Source organism: Solenopsis invicta, chromosome 11, assembly GCF_016802725.1.
Source record: "Solenopsis invicta isolate M01_SB chromosome 11, UNIL_Sinv_3.0, whole genome shotgun sequence".
Taxonomy (NCBI): domain Eukaryota; kingdom Metazoa; phylum Arthropoda; class Insecta; order Hymenoptera; family Formicidae; genus Solenopsis; species Solenopsis invicta.
In genome coordinates, this window is record NC_052674.1 from 8,641,172 (window position 1) to 8,655,061 (window position 13,890).

Consider the following 13,890-nt stretch of genomic DNA (forward strand, 5'->3'; position numbering starts at 1 on the left):
ATTCATCACTGCAGGTCTTCCTGAATTTATTATAGAGGTCGAAGTGAGTCGGTTGGTTGAGTAATCCGCGGTTTTTTCATTTTTCTAATATTAACTAACGCTACAAAGAAATTGATCATAAGTTAAATTTATGCTGATCAATTTTTTGCTTAAATGAAGATATATATATAATAAAATGATATCAAATATCTTTCTTTGCGTTATCTATTTGCAATACGAGACTTTTTACGGATTCTACTATTTCTATGAAATTCTCACTAAAGCTTCTTATACATAACAAAACTATTAATAATTCTATGTTTTTCAATATTAAAATATAGAAGAAAATCAACTTTTTTATATATTCATAAAATAAAATAAAACAACTCTATCCCGTACACGTACATCCGTGTTAGTTACCTTGTTATGTTATTTACGATCAATTTCTCTCGAGCTCGCACAATTATCGGTACATCTTTCACCGCGTATCAGGAAGAATTCAATGAACGATCGAGGCCACGTTCGTGCCGATGTCCGGCCACGTAATACGTCGTCACGATCGGAACTAAACGTACTTTCGATCCGCCGGCGTGCGCGTTTTGGCATGAACGACGCGTCGTCGTGGGGCGTTCATTTCTCCGAGAAGAGAAACGATCTGGCAGAATTTCACCGACCCAAAAAACGACAGCTTTTCTGTCGTACAAACCTTTTTTTCCTTCTCGCGAATATTCCTATTCCCTATTATAGTTTCTTACGGCGTAGAAAAGAATCCTTGGAGCGCGCGATGAATCGGAACCGATCGCTCGTATTTGACCACCGTGACATTGTTCGACGCAAGAAAAGAAAAATGATCTGAGACTGCTTGAAAAAATGAGATGGCGCATTATCATGACAATCATACGGGACTCGACGCGAAGCCATTTGGAGCAATTTACGTTCGGTCAATGCGTATCGCGACTTAAATGCGTAACGGCCCCAAATTTATTACCGTTGCCCGTTATGACCGAATTCACATAATGTAATGTCTGGAGAGGTCAATCGTCCCACGATTATTGAAACAATTATTTTCAAAATGCTTCCTCAATGTGATATAATAGCGCGATATCGCGTGGCAATTTTACACGACGGCCGCGTAGTAGCGTGCGCTAACGTCATCATAAATACCGTGGTTAATTACCGAACCGTAATTGCTGGGAACGAGATCAGCGTAATAGCACGATTACGAGTGCTTCTCGTACCTTCCTAGTGTATCCTTCGAGAAATCCTCAATTACAGCAATCGCCGATGACATTACGACTACCATGATAGAGCCTGTATCCCATATCTCACCAAAGAAAAAATTTTGCACGCGTAACGATTCGCCGCACTAACGATTCGATTCACTGCGTGCGACAGATTCGCAAAAATTACCGATGACACCTGCTTTCCTTCGTAAAAGAGTTTTTATCACAATTCCGTTTTGAAAGTCACGTTTGTTTGTTGTCCTATCACATTTAGAAAAGCACCAAGGATATATTGCTCACAAAATCGCCGATTAAGACATTGTACGCGTCCATTGTGCAAATCCGATTACGATCATGAATCACCCTAAGGTCCGACTCCTGTGGAATGTATACTATCAATACTCCTCGAGTCGACGACCTTAGATCAGTTGCGATCCAAGCCCGATCAATTTCTTGGAAGATGAATAGCAGGATAGAAACGAGCGATGCATCAGCCGGCACGCGCCACGAACAATCGGCAAAAGAAGATCGAGGCACATAATACAACGACGACGACGACACAGCACGCAAGTCACGTAGATCGGCTGACTGACACGCGAATGATTGTTTCTTGAGTTCAGATTGTACGACTCACGTTTTACGAGATCTCAATAATCTTGTCCGAGGTAAAGATCTACTCGCAAGCTCACCAAAAACTATTAGTCGCACTAATTGAATTAATTCCGACAAAGTTCCCAATTGTCGCACGGGACGATCTCATTCAATGTACTTGACACACGTGTTTCATTTTTGTTCGAGTTTTGAATCGACAGAATGCTATCGATCGTAATAAAGATTTCTGCGGGTTTAGATATCGAGCTACGATTCCATAAGGAGAGCGTCGACATCGGCGGCGGTTATACGGTTTCGGCGAGAGGCAGACTGCAAGTGCAGGCGAGATCGCGAGGAGCCAGCCGATGCACCGTCCGCAGCGTCGAGGAGGAGAGGAAGAAGATCCGACTGAACGTGCTTGCGCCGGTTCCGAAGAGGCACATTCACCTTACCAGACTCTTACGCACCTGTATGCACGCGTAAGCGAGCCTGCGTTGTTACCTCGATCACTCGACAGGTCGTTGTTGCGTATACGGGAAATGCGCAATACCGAACCGTGTGACGAGTTTCTCCGTCACGTTTATTACGAAGTACCGGTCTTCTACAACCTTGATCTTGATGATGATGATGATGATGATCTGTACGTTGCGAAATGTCGCCTCGTGTATTATAGTCTAATGGAAGCTTGTCGGTTTGAAACGGCTCGACTATTAGGGCTAAAATTGATATCAAGAATAAGGTGTCTTTACTTTTAACTACCATAAAGAGAGTAAATCACTCAACATCAACTGATTCTCGACCCATTCTTTTACAGAATAAGAACACATTTAATTTTTTCAAACAACATTCAAAAAGACAAATAGTAAAACTTAGTTTTAAATATAAAATCCTAATAACCAAAAATTTTTAAATTTATTTATTCAAAAGATTGCTTTGTGATAATTTTTATCATGTTCAAAGTTAAAACTATTGACTTAAATTGGTATGGACTACACTGTTAAAAATCAGCAGCAGAATTTAATGTAATGTAATATTAAATGTAAATTCAATGTTGTCAAAAATGTACTAAATTTCACATGCACATGCTTTTCAGTTATAAGTGCATTGAAAATACGTTGAATTTCATAATATTTTTAACATGAATATTGATTAATATTTAATATTTTTTTCTAAAATAAAGTACGAAAATAAACACATGTGTTACACATTAATTTCTACAATTTTGTAAAAATATTTAGTATTATTTATATCATAAAAAGGTTCAGAGTTAGAAAGAATTAAAAGTCGAGAAAATTTATCTCTTAGACAAAGATAAATTAATAATAGATGCATATATTACACCACATTAATTCCTAAAACATTACGTCATATTCTGTCTATTGCGATAAAATTTTCAGACGGAAGAGGAGGATCAATAAACTAGCGTGCTACCGACAAGTCGTAGATAAGAATCCATAGAGCACTTCGTTTTATATACATCAAGAAGCAATTAGGCGAAGAAGGAATCCCCTGTTAGGAACCGGTTGGCAATTGTGAGATCGCTATTGAAAGAGTCGGAGAGCTTTGTTCTCGTCTGCCTAAGGAAGAGAAATCGCTACGACGAATCGCTTAATAATAATAATGTCCAAAAAATAAAAGATAAGAAGAAAATCCTGGCTGACCCGTAATTACTCGAAGCCGATTACAATGCCGTTAATCGCACTAATGAGAGCACGCTTTGACGGAACTTATGCGTTTAGAACGCACACCTCGGTCATACTCTGAATACGATGAAACGCGACATTTAAATATCGCGAGCCGCTCTGCTGGACGATTACGAGCGACAAGAAAATTCGCGTGAAAATAATCTCCCGCTGCTGCAAAAACTGTCTTAGGTTACACACGCATTCACCGAACAAAATTAGCGACTTTCTACTTCTCCATATGAAAATTGCATGCAGATTAAACCACTGATAATATTTCAAGAACGTAATGGACCTTTAAAAATTTTAGACGAGCTCTGAATCAAATTTCTTTCATTAATGAGAATAAAAGTCCAACGTGTACGATGCAAGTTCGTTTTTCGTTCATTTTGGAATCAGTTTTTATTTTAAACTCCTCGATTATAAAATCATAAAAATATCCATAGACAGCAAAACAATTGCATTTTACTATACACTTTCATGAACTTTCTTTTCCCCGTTTACGGACAAAAGAAATGATTTATAACACTTCTATTCAACAGTTCACTTATCAGTCAATTAATTATCTTTGGTCAACCGGAACAAAGAATAATAAACATACGTACGAGATGCGTTTTGCAGACATATTTATCTAATTAACGTATTTCACGTACTTACTGATGCGACAAGTTTGACATCTTTTTAACTTTCTACCATAACAGCAAACGAGAGGAAGAAAGAAAAGGAATCGAGTCGAAGAGAAAATGTAAAGTTGTCTTTGCACTTTCGAGTGCACATGCGTGCAAAATGCAGTATATCAATGCTGACGTAGTATTCAATAATTTACACGTGGCATGGAACAATTAACTAGCATTGAATCAAATATAAGATAATATAATATCTCCGTACTTAAAACAACACGAGGACAACTCATGTATTGAATGACGAGTACGTAGGCATGAAGATCGCGTGTTGAGCAACAAGAATTAGCATCTTGAATAAGCATAGATTTAAATGGTGTATTAAATTGTTTCATCATTACATTAAGATTCTTTCGATTATTATAATCATCTAATGTTTGCATTTCAATATTCATATTTTGGAAAGTAAAGTAATTTTAGTTGATTGCAATTCTATATAAAATATTAAATTATATTTTGTCAGCGCGCTTTGAGAGATCAGTGTAGCTTTCATTAGACGACGAAGATTAAACAAATCACGTTTAAATAATAAATAATCAGATATGTAACGAAACAATGTTCCACAAGTGTGGCGCTGTCACGGGAGCAATATTTTTTCCGTTCGAGTACCTTGTGTTAATATCGCCAACCAAATTATCGGGTGGACTACCACCGACGTGCCGATCGCAACCTGTGTCTGGTTGCAACCTCGTGTGTGTACGGGTAAAAATAACGGTACAGAGGCGATCTCTCATCGCCGAAACTGGTTCCCTGGATGCCCCGAAGAGGTTTCGATTAAGAAAGGCGGTCCGCACGGCGCGTTAAAACCAACCGCGGCTACGCGAAACGATCGTTGAGAACGCCTTCATGAATTTTTATATCAATGGAACGGTTTGCGTCCCGCGTGGTTCACGCGAGCTGATCACGCACGTGCGTCACAGCTTCTTCGCGGCAGATAATTCATTTTGGTGGCGAACGGTGAGCGCTTTCGCTCATCTCGGCCGAGAGATAGATGCATTGTGCGCACCTAGCGCTTCGGATGAACGAGAGACGCGTGCTCGACGATACGACGCGTGCTACGCACGTGTCCGAACCAGTTTCTTACAACGTGCTCCCCCAAGGAGGTTCGTGACGGAGAGGTTGTTGTTGTCATAAATCTCGTATACGAATCGACGACGATCGCCCGTTCTATTAAAATACTCTTCCGTGTAACAGATTTCTTGCACGTCTCGCGTGAGAGAAACTTTATTTTAACTGTGCGTGTTTTTACAAATTAATCCCGCTCCCGATTCAAATAGTTTTACTGCACTGCAGTCGTTGGAGTTTATCGCCGGATGAGATTTCAGCGCCGATTCGGGGTTGAAAATCGCAAATGAAATCATTTCGTCTGCGTTAATCTCGATCGCGATGCGCAGTCGGACCATAAGCGAAATCGATTTGAATCTCGAGACGGCACGTGATTTACCGTTCGTCTGCACCGGGCGTAAAAACAAAAAAAAAAAAAACAAAGAAAAAGATCGAGACAGTAAAATCTCTGCGGAATATCGCGGGCCTCCTAAGAGGCTTGATGAATGCGAGGACATTAACATTAACCACCTGTTCGCGCGGATGTCATTAGTCGGCAATAAATACACACATATAAATATAGGTCTCTACTTTTTCTATGTAGATCTTTGCTCCGAAACTTAAGCTGCCTTCTGCTTCCAATTTTTTCGTGCATTCCGATTTTTTTTTTTTTTTTTTTTAATTAAAATGTACTTAGCATTTCGTAAGAATTTGAAAAAAATTCCCTCCCGTTTCTGGCTCCATCACACTTCAACGAACTTCGATTAACTTTGATCGACGATTACTTAACTCAATCAACATAAAAAGGAAAGAGTATCTCAATTGATCAAGATGCAAGGTTCTCTTGATTTCTCTTTATAATATGTTTGATCGTAGTATCTGATATATTTTATAGTTTTAACATAGAATTATTAATATTTTTATTACAGCGAATACGAGATGTTGGTAACACTGCTGATCAAGTTAATCATCAATTAAAATTAATCGGAGTTGGTTGAAGTGGTCCTAAGTCTTCGAAGACGAAAAAGAATGCAAGAAAAGGATAGTTTATGATTTATATAAAAATAATGCATATAAATTATATTTATGTATAAATTAAGTATATATAGGTTATGTTTATATATAAATAAAATATACAAGTTATATCTGATATGCTTATTTCGTACAACAATTATTATACACGTTCCAAATAAGGCAAAAAATTAAAGAGAAAAATAATGCTTCTCTCAAACATACCTAGACAGAAATTACTCCACTTCGTAATTATTCATAGCCGAGATGAAGATAGGTAAATAAACTATTGGTTGAGAGAATCTCGAGCGATTCGAGCCGGCGCATTACACTGATTACACGTCGCGACGAGAGTCGTAAATAAAGCAACGTCGCGAGCAGCTAACGGCAGCTGACAGCACGTCTTGTGCAGCACGCTGAGGCGCAATTAAGCGCACGTTATGAATGAACCAACGCAATGTAAAGCCGAGACGATGTTCGTCGCGCGCACATCCCCTACGTAGATTGACAGAAACGCGCCCGTGATTGAGGTTAGGCGTCGTCGTGAGGGAGAAAGGTACGACGCGAAGTGATCGCCGAAGCGCGAACGACCGGAAATCCGCGCAGTTTTCGCGATGAATCGACTCCCCCGCGAGAATCGCGCGGGGCGAGCGAGGACGATCCTCCGATCTCTTCCCTGTGCAAGTCGAGTGAGACACCGAAAAGCGCGATCGACGGCGAGCGACACGCGCGCGCCGTAATCTTGACCAGGGTGGCCGCGATCGTTCGCGATTCACGATAAAAATAAAACGCGATGCCGCGAGTCATAACAACGCCGACAGCGGTGCGGCTGCGGCAGGGTGGCACAAACGCGCGTAGGAGTTCACGTCTCTCGGCACGTCTCCCTCTCTCTCGCTCGCACCTTCTCTCCCTTACTCGGGCAGAGACGTCTCCCGTCTCCGGTTGTCGTGCGAGGAAAACCTGCGGCCGCCGCCGGCGGCCGCGTGACACACGCCCGACGGGCCTCAGGAATTATGTAACTATTGTTGAACAGCGAGTAAATAAAGGCTACTTACCGCTGATCGAAGCTAAAAACGTCAGGATCACGCGCGCACACACACACGTTATACGTTCCGCGGAGGCCGCTCGCGGCGCACTGTCGCGCGATGGCGCTTCGCGCGCCGCCGCCATCTTGGATCGATCGGCACCGCTGACGACAATGGATGGATTTCGCGCGCATTTCTACTCGGCAATGGTATGATCAAGCGAAAATTTTCCATATTCCTGTAGATATTCTGTAATCTGCTTTTCAACAAATGAATATGATAATGTTATACAATAGTTATATCTCTGATTAATTCATTCGCACGAACTTATACTGAAATTTGCAACTGTATAATATAATTCGTGATCCTTAATCTCTCTTCCCACATATCAATTAACAAGGTTTAATATGTTTCTACTTATTACCTATTACCAAAATAGTATCTGAATCGTTTGAATTAATTATGAATTATGGGTTATTGTAATTATAAACTATTATAATTATATTGAATATGAATTAATTACTGATCAAATGAATCGACGCTTTAAATTTGGAAATGGAAACAGAATATTATTCAGTAATCGTAACTTCGATTAGCTCAATTGTTAATTAATTCAATCGTCAGAAATTCATTCATTATGAAGTTTTTGATTGCATTATTTATTATAACTTATAATTTTTCTTTGCATATATCAAAATAACGAATGATAATATTTTGATGTAATTATAGTATTACTTGATAAATTAATCATCGCTTTTATTAAATTTAACCTAGAAATGCAATAACTGTACGATTAATTTTGCGAAACTAAAAACTCTAGAATGTTTCACACATTTTCAATTTTTTCTCATCTCTACATTGTAAGTATACAATAGTCTCAACTAACGCTCATTCTAATTTTAATTATCGATAAATGGAAGTCTGGCAATCTAAAATAAAACGAACCGTTTGATTCTTCGCCATTTAATATTTTCTTATACATTTAGAACATAAATAATAACAACTGATGCGCGTAATGTGTATCACGTTGTTTTGTTTAAAAGGGATCGTCAGTAAAATGTAAAACAGCGAGGTTTCCAGGTTCTGCGATAATAAATAAAAAGCATAAATCTCGGAACGTATCGGCAAAATGACATTCGCAATTGTCGCTTAACTCTTACAGGCTTAGTATGTAAATAGTAACAAACTGCGCGCGCACGCAACATTCATGTACATAACTATGAAACACGTCATTTGCGGAAATAATATATCTAATAGGAGACATTATGAGCATCGGGCGAGTAATAGGAATAATATTAAGTGTATGTATGTGTATGTATATATATATATATACACACACATACATACACACACGCGACTGATGAAAAAGTATAAAAACAAATGAAAAATCTATAACGCGAAATGCAACTTTCAAAGTGACTCGTCAACTTCACAGAGACATATCCAGACATAAAGAGAGTTTAATATTGAATATAATAATATATATATTATGTAATTATAATATATATAATATTATAATTGTATTACGTACAACCTCTGACTTTTGTCTATCTTTGTCGCCCATTTCTATTATTTAGATGATATTTAGAGTAGTTCTTAAATATACATTTTCTTTACGTACTATAATCCTCGCGTTTGAGTATTATTTATCAGTACTAAATATTCGGTCATTTCTTATAAATAATGTAGAGAATTATATTATTTTACGAATTAAAATACTTATAAGACATATAATTGTATATGAATATCTATTATATCGTGCATAACGTACAACCCAAATTCATTTCTTGATTTACATGAGAAAGTTTGATACACAAGCTTACGCGATCTTCTATCTACGTCACTAGCTAATTCCTAAATTTACCGATAGAAACGACTTATCTATTACTTAACAGGTATACCCTCTCGCAAACTTATCACCGCAAATTAAAGTGATGCGTTTCATTGTTATATTCTATTATAATTTGCGTCAATTCCAAATTTCATGAAAATCACAAAACAGCATTGGAAGCTTAGAACGTGTGCGCGTTGCGACAAATACCGCAGCCTAGAGCGAACTCTTCTCCTGTCGGTGGATGTTTCACGTGCAGCGGACATTCATCTCCTTCCAATTGCTTAGCCTTGGGACCTGAAAAGAAAAGATCATGTGTTATGCGTTATCCTTTAAAGATTAGTTATTGTTATAAGAAAGCGTATTTTATGTACCAGCAGGACACATGGGTAGATCATTCTTCGGGATAGTAGTAACACGCTGAAAGTCATCATGGCAAGGCTTGCAAAAGTGCGTAGTTCCAAAGCAGAAAAATACTGCCACCGAACAGCAGTATCGGCATTTATACTCGAGGAAATCTGCCCCGTGCTTCGGGCACATCTGTGCCCTCGCTACGTCGCTACAACCGCCGCATACCAATTCAGCAGGATCGAACGATTCCCCACCCAACTGTGCGTCGCAACGCGCTTCACCACCATAATAAGCCTTCTGGCATTTGTAACACACATAATACGCGTATCGTTCCATGGCGTAAGAAGCAGGATCCTGATAACGACCACCGGATGCGAAATTTCCTTCGGCTCTGCGAAAAAACAAAATAATTTCAGTATACTTATATATCACGTTGATTTTATGTCGTCGAATATTTTCAAGAAGATATTACTTGTGTAAGCCTTCGTATTCCAAGCGCATTAACGCTTTTCTTCGTACGTCCTCGTAAAGCTCTTTCACACTTGCCAATTGCTCAGATAATGTCGGATGATCCATTGGTATTTTACAGATCGGGCACAAAGAGAAACCAAACGTAATTCGTGGTCCCACCCAACGCTTCATTAAGACATGTCGGCAACAATGTAGATGGAACACATGACCGCACTGCAACTGAATTGCTGGCGCGCAAGACAAGGCCTCAGTGAAGCAAATCATGCACATGTCATCGGCGTCCTGTTTCAAATCGGACCCTGGTAAGCAACGATGGAGGCAAGGTAGGCAAGTTCTCTCGTTTCTAACACCCCCGCAAATGTGACCACAAGAGTGGACCATGTTACACGCGTTTTTCGCATGTTCCTGACAATCATGATCGGCGCAAATATTGCCTATTGCTAGCAAACCCGTATTTCCCGTGGTACCGCAAAATCGACAAATACCAGTAGTAGCGCCAACCGGTTTTCTCGGCGCACCGTCGCGAAATTCTACCAGTGCTTTCAGCGTCCTGCTATCCGCCAATGCCAAAATCCAGAAGAGCTTTGTTCTACCACAACCTTCGTGAAGATCTACACGTATCGCTTCTTCTTCCTCTTTACAAACTTGTCTGAGATGCGTTCTCGTTCTTCTATGAAGGTGTAAAATTCTATCGCATTCCGCGCATAAATTACCACAAACGTTACACTGAATAATGGCCGTGGTTTCGTCATCATCGTGGTTACTACACGTTGGCTGTAAAAAAAAACAAAGTTAGTTATTCATACATTGTAATTTGAAAATGTAATGATAATCTTACCCTGGGTGGCAATGGCTGTCCTTCGGAACCGCTCCATTGACCAGACGATAATCTTTCTACATGTTCCGAATTTAAAACGCACAGAGAAGCGAGTGCTAACCATAGCGTTGGAGAGTGAAGACATTCTGTAGGATCGCGACTCTTCTCGTCCAGTCTAGTCAAATTTAGAATATTTTCCGCTATAGCCGCTTTCGTTACAGATGCCCATTCTTCTGATAATTTACCCTAATATAAGAAACACAAACAGACGTTAGTTTAAGTATTAGAAAATGTATCAATTGTGAAACTCACCGATGCCATATCCTTTAAAAGTTGAATTATTACTTCTGCCAGTTTACGCGTCATGCAACCTCTTAACCACCATCTCGTTCCGACATAACTTTTCGGATGGATGCTAGTAGCTAACGAAACGGTTTGAAGCGCCTTGCCGTTTTCTTTTCCTTTCACTTTAACTTGCACAGTCAATGCTTTCGCGATACAACTTAAAAATACATCGAGAATTCCGGCGGAATGTTCGTCAAAATCTGAAGCGTGAGTAAAGCCACTATTCGCCGCAGATACGATACTGAAATCAGTAGGCGGCAGTCGATCAACATTTATAACATTCGCTAATGTTTCAGGTTTAATTTCGGGTAATATTCGCCGTAAGAGAGATGTTACCTAAAAATGTAAAACACAATATTATTGAAAATATTGTTTCAAACTTTACATTTAATTATGTAACGTTAATACAACATACTTGACGTTGCACTCTTGCTGATCCAGTATGCAATAAACTCAATAGATCTTTTAATAATCCAGTCTGATGCGATAAGTAATATTGTCCCACAGAACTACCGCTTAGAGCAAGAACCATAGAAAGCATTTCGAAGCAATAAGTATCAGCCGCTTTTGGAAGATCACTGTTGTCGCTCAATACGCTATTAGCAGGTATCGGTGAACATAAAAGTGTTTCCCATTCTTCTCTCAAACGTATAGTCTCTTTTCTAATCGCTTGCACAATATGAGCGCACACTTGTTTCTGTAAGTGCGTTAAATTGCTTCTGCTGAATAATATTCCAACCATATGCTCTCGAAGGTCATTACTGTCCTCTAAATCTTCATTAACAACCTCTGTCGGTTCCATCTGTTGTTGTTTTTCTCCTTGTATAAGTTTTCCAAATACCTATAATGCACAACACATAATAGAAAACGCTACAATAAAAAATAGGTTAGGAGAAATCATTCATACCTGAGATGTGATTAGTCGAAACACCTTTAAAGTTTCTGCCTCGCAATTTCTTTGCTGAATAGTTTGTGCGCTTAGCTGTTTCCCTACTTTCAGGGATCCTCCTTCGATTTCACCAAGCATTCTAATTTGACGAACTCTTAAAGAATTATCTGGCCCCTTTAGTTCCATACCCACAACTATATGACGTTGATCTATAAAAAAAAAAAAAAAAATACATTACAATCCTGAACAAATTATATCATTAGACAGAAGAAGCCAGTACTTTTAAAAAATACATTTTCTCAGAACGCTTTTAAAATATCCATTCTAATGTAATAATTACGTTCTAATGTACTTATAATTGTTTATGTTACCAGTGATTGGGCAATTGATCCATCCAGCTGATCTACTTTCGATCTCTACAGATCTTAGTTTTATCATCTCGTCGGCGTTGACACCAGATAGAAAAGTCACGCTTGATACTTTGTGCTTGTGAATAAATTTTAAATTAGACAAATATTATTTTATAAAAACAATCCAGTTTTTTGTGAAAAAAAAACTTACTGTTAAATCGCGGCAATTATCAATGTGCACGTATAACATTCTAGGTAAGGAATGGGCGCCACAGAGAATTGTAATCACTTTAGTTTTATTACGATCTTCGTCTCCAGATTCCCAAAATGTTTCTGTCGAATTGTCCGTAAGGCTACCAATCATGGCTTGTCTACTAGAGGCTTTGATCTCAATACTGGATGTTAAATCCTTTAAAGCTTCCACCCAACTGTTTGTCTGTTGTGAAACTGTCGACTGATGGCTCTCATGCATGCTCATCGTTACATCTTCTTCTTCTTCGGATCGCGAAAGAATCTTACTGATGTTACTAAATACATGACTTCTATGTAGGAACATATGGTCTGCTGGTGTAAATCGAATACCCCAGCATCGAATCGCAGCTTGTTGTAACGGAGATCCTGTAAGTTAATATTATTACAGTGTATTCATTAAATATCTCTTTTAATTTGCTGAGAACTTACCAAGTGGTGGTAGTAGCATTAAATCTGCAATTGTTTGTAATAAAGTATGAAACACAGTAGGTAATGGATTGACGGATTCTCCTGCTATTACTAAATCACTTAGAGGATGCTCGCTCACACCAATTATATCCTATAAATTTAAATATATCATAATAATAAATATTTGTCTACATTAACAAATAAATTCTTATTAAAAATATGTATCACTTACGTGATCTTCCTTCTTTTCCGTTCTGTTATCATCATCGTTTGCATCCGCACTATCAGAAGGAACAACCGGTGTAAGAGACGAGACGAACCACCAAAGTAAATCGTGTAAACAAATTGGTTGCGTCACGCTTCTTAAAAGCCAATTTAATGCCTGCATCGCGTAAACTCGACAAGCGGCACGGCGCAACGCTTGCTTCATCGCAAGTTGTAGATGTTGTAAGTTGTGCTGTTGAAGAACGAATAACATCACAGGCCTCATAAGAATCTCTATTCGATCATTACTTGCTACTTCGGTTTGACTAGTAGATACTATGGCTGATTGATCCATTGATGGCACTAGTTTCTGCAGTGCAGCAGATGGGTAACATAGAAGCGAAGAACCCGCTTCTAAAAAAACAACAAAAGATATTTATGAAAAAAAATATTTACCTTTAAATCTAATGTATTTGTAACTTGTTTAAAATAAGAACGAACCGTTATTCATTTCGCTACTGCTATTATTTCGTTTTCTCATCATAACGACTCTGCCGTCATTACTATTTCTGGCCCAAGGTGCACCGGTAGACATAGACACCGATCTATGAAATGTACTACGATTTTTGCCGCTTTCATTATCACTATCACTCGTTGGATATTCTGACAATGGCTGCAAGTAAGACGATGATTAAAGCGATATCGATCTATAAAATTAAAAAAGAAAAAGAGCATTT

The 13,890-nt window shown here is 38.7% G+C and overlaps 2 protein-coding genes across 6 annotated transcripts in view; both read right to left on the reverse strand.

The window, feature by feature from the left end:
* Positions 1 to 7,444, reverse strand: part of LOC105208054 (WD repeat-containing protein 47) — a 73,077-nt gene extending 65,633 nt beyond the window's left edge. For 2 of the 4 annotated variants that reach the window (XM_011177803.3, XM_026136872.2), the window contains exon 1: positions 7,266 to 7,444. In XM_011177803.3, coding sequence (XP_011176105.2) covers positions 7,266 to 7,429 — 164 coding nt within the window. In that variant the 5' untranslated portion in view covers positions 7,430 to 7,444. Of the gene's footprint in view, positions 1 to 1,217; positions 6,387 to 6,435; positions 7,078 to 7,265 lie in introns of those variants that run through there. The other 2 variants (XM_039454919.1, XM_039454918.1) reach the window with 2 other exon arrangements.
* Positions 7,445 to 8,182: 738 nt separating this feature from the next.
* The window catches only part of LOC105208061 (E3 ubiquitin-protein ligase MYCBP2), a 183,796-nt gene continuing 178,088 nt past the window's right edge, over positions 8,183 to 13,890 (reverse strand). For both annotated transcript variants that reach the window (XM_039454917.1, XM_026136871.2), the window contains 12 exons: positions 13,655 to 13,826; positions 13,182 to 13,567; positions 12,971 to 13,100; positions 12,501 to 12,907; positions 12,311 to 12,425; positions 11,958 to 12,148; positions 11,466 to 11,891; positions 11,018 to 11,386; positions 10,727 to 10,951; positions 9,890 to 10,662; positions 9,441 to 9,808; positions 8,183 to 9,363 (listed from right to left, as the gene is read on the reverse strand). In XM_039454917.1, the coding sequence (XP_039310851.1) occupies positions 9,248 to 9,363; positions 9,441 to 9,808; positions 9,890 to 10,662; positions 10,727 to 10,951; positions 11,018 to 11,386; positions 11,466 to 11,891; positions 11,958 to 12,148; positions 12,311 to 12,425; positions 12,501 to 12,907; positions 12,971 to 13,100; positions 13,182 to 13,567; positions 13,655 to 13,826 (3,678 nt within the window). In that variant the 3' untranslated portion in view covers positions 8,183 to 9,247. The remainder of the gene's footprint in view (positions 9,364 to 9,440; positions 9,809 to 9,889; positions 10,663 to 10,726; positions 10,952 to 11,017; positions 11,387 to 11,465; positions 11,892 to 11,957; positions 12,149 to 12,310; positions 12,426 to 12,500; positions 12,908 to 12,970; positions 13,101 to 13,181; positions 13,568 to 13,654; positions 13,827 to 13,890) is intronic.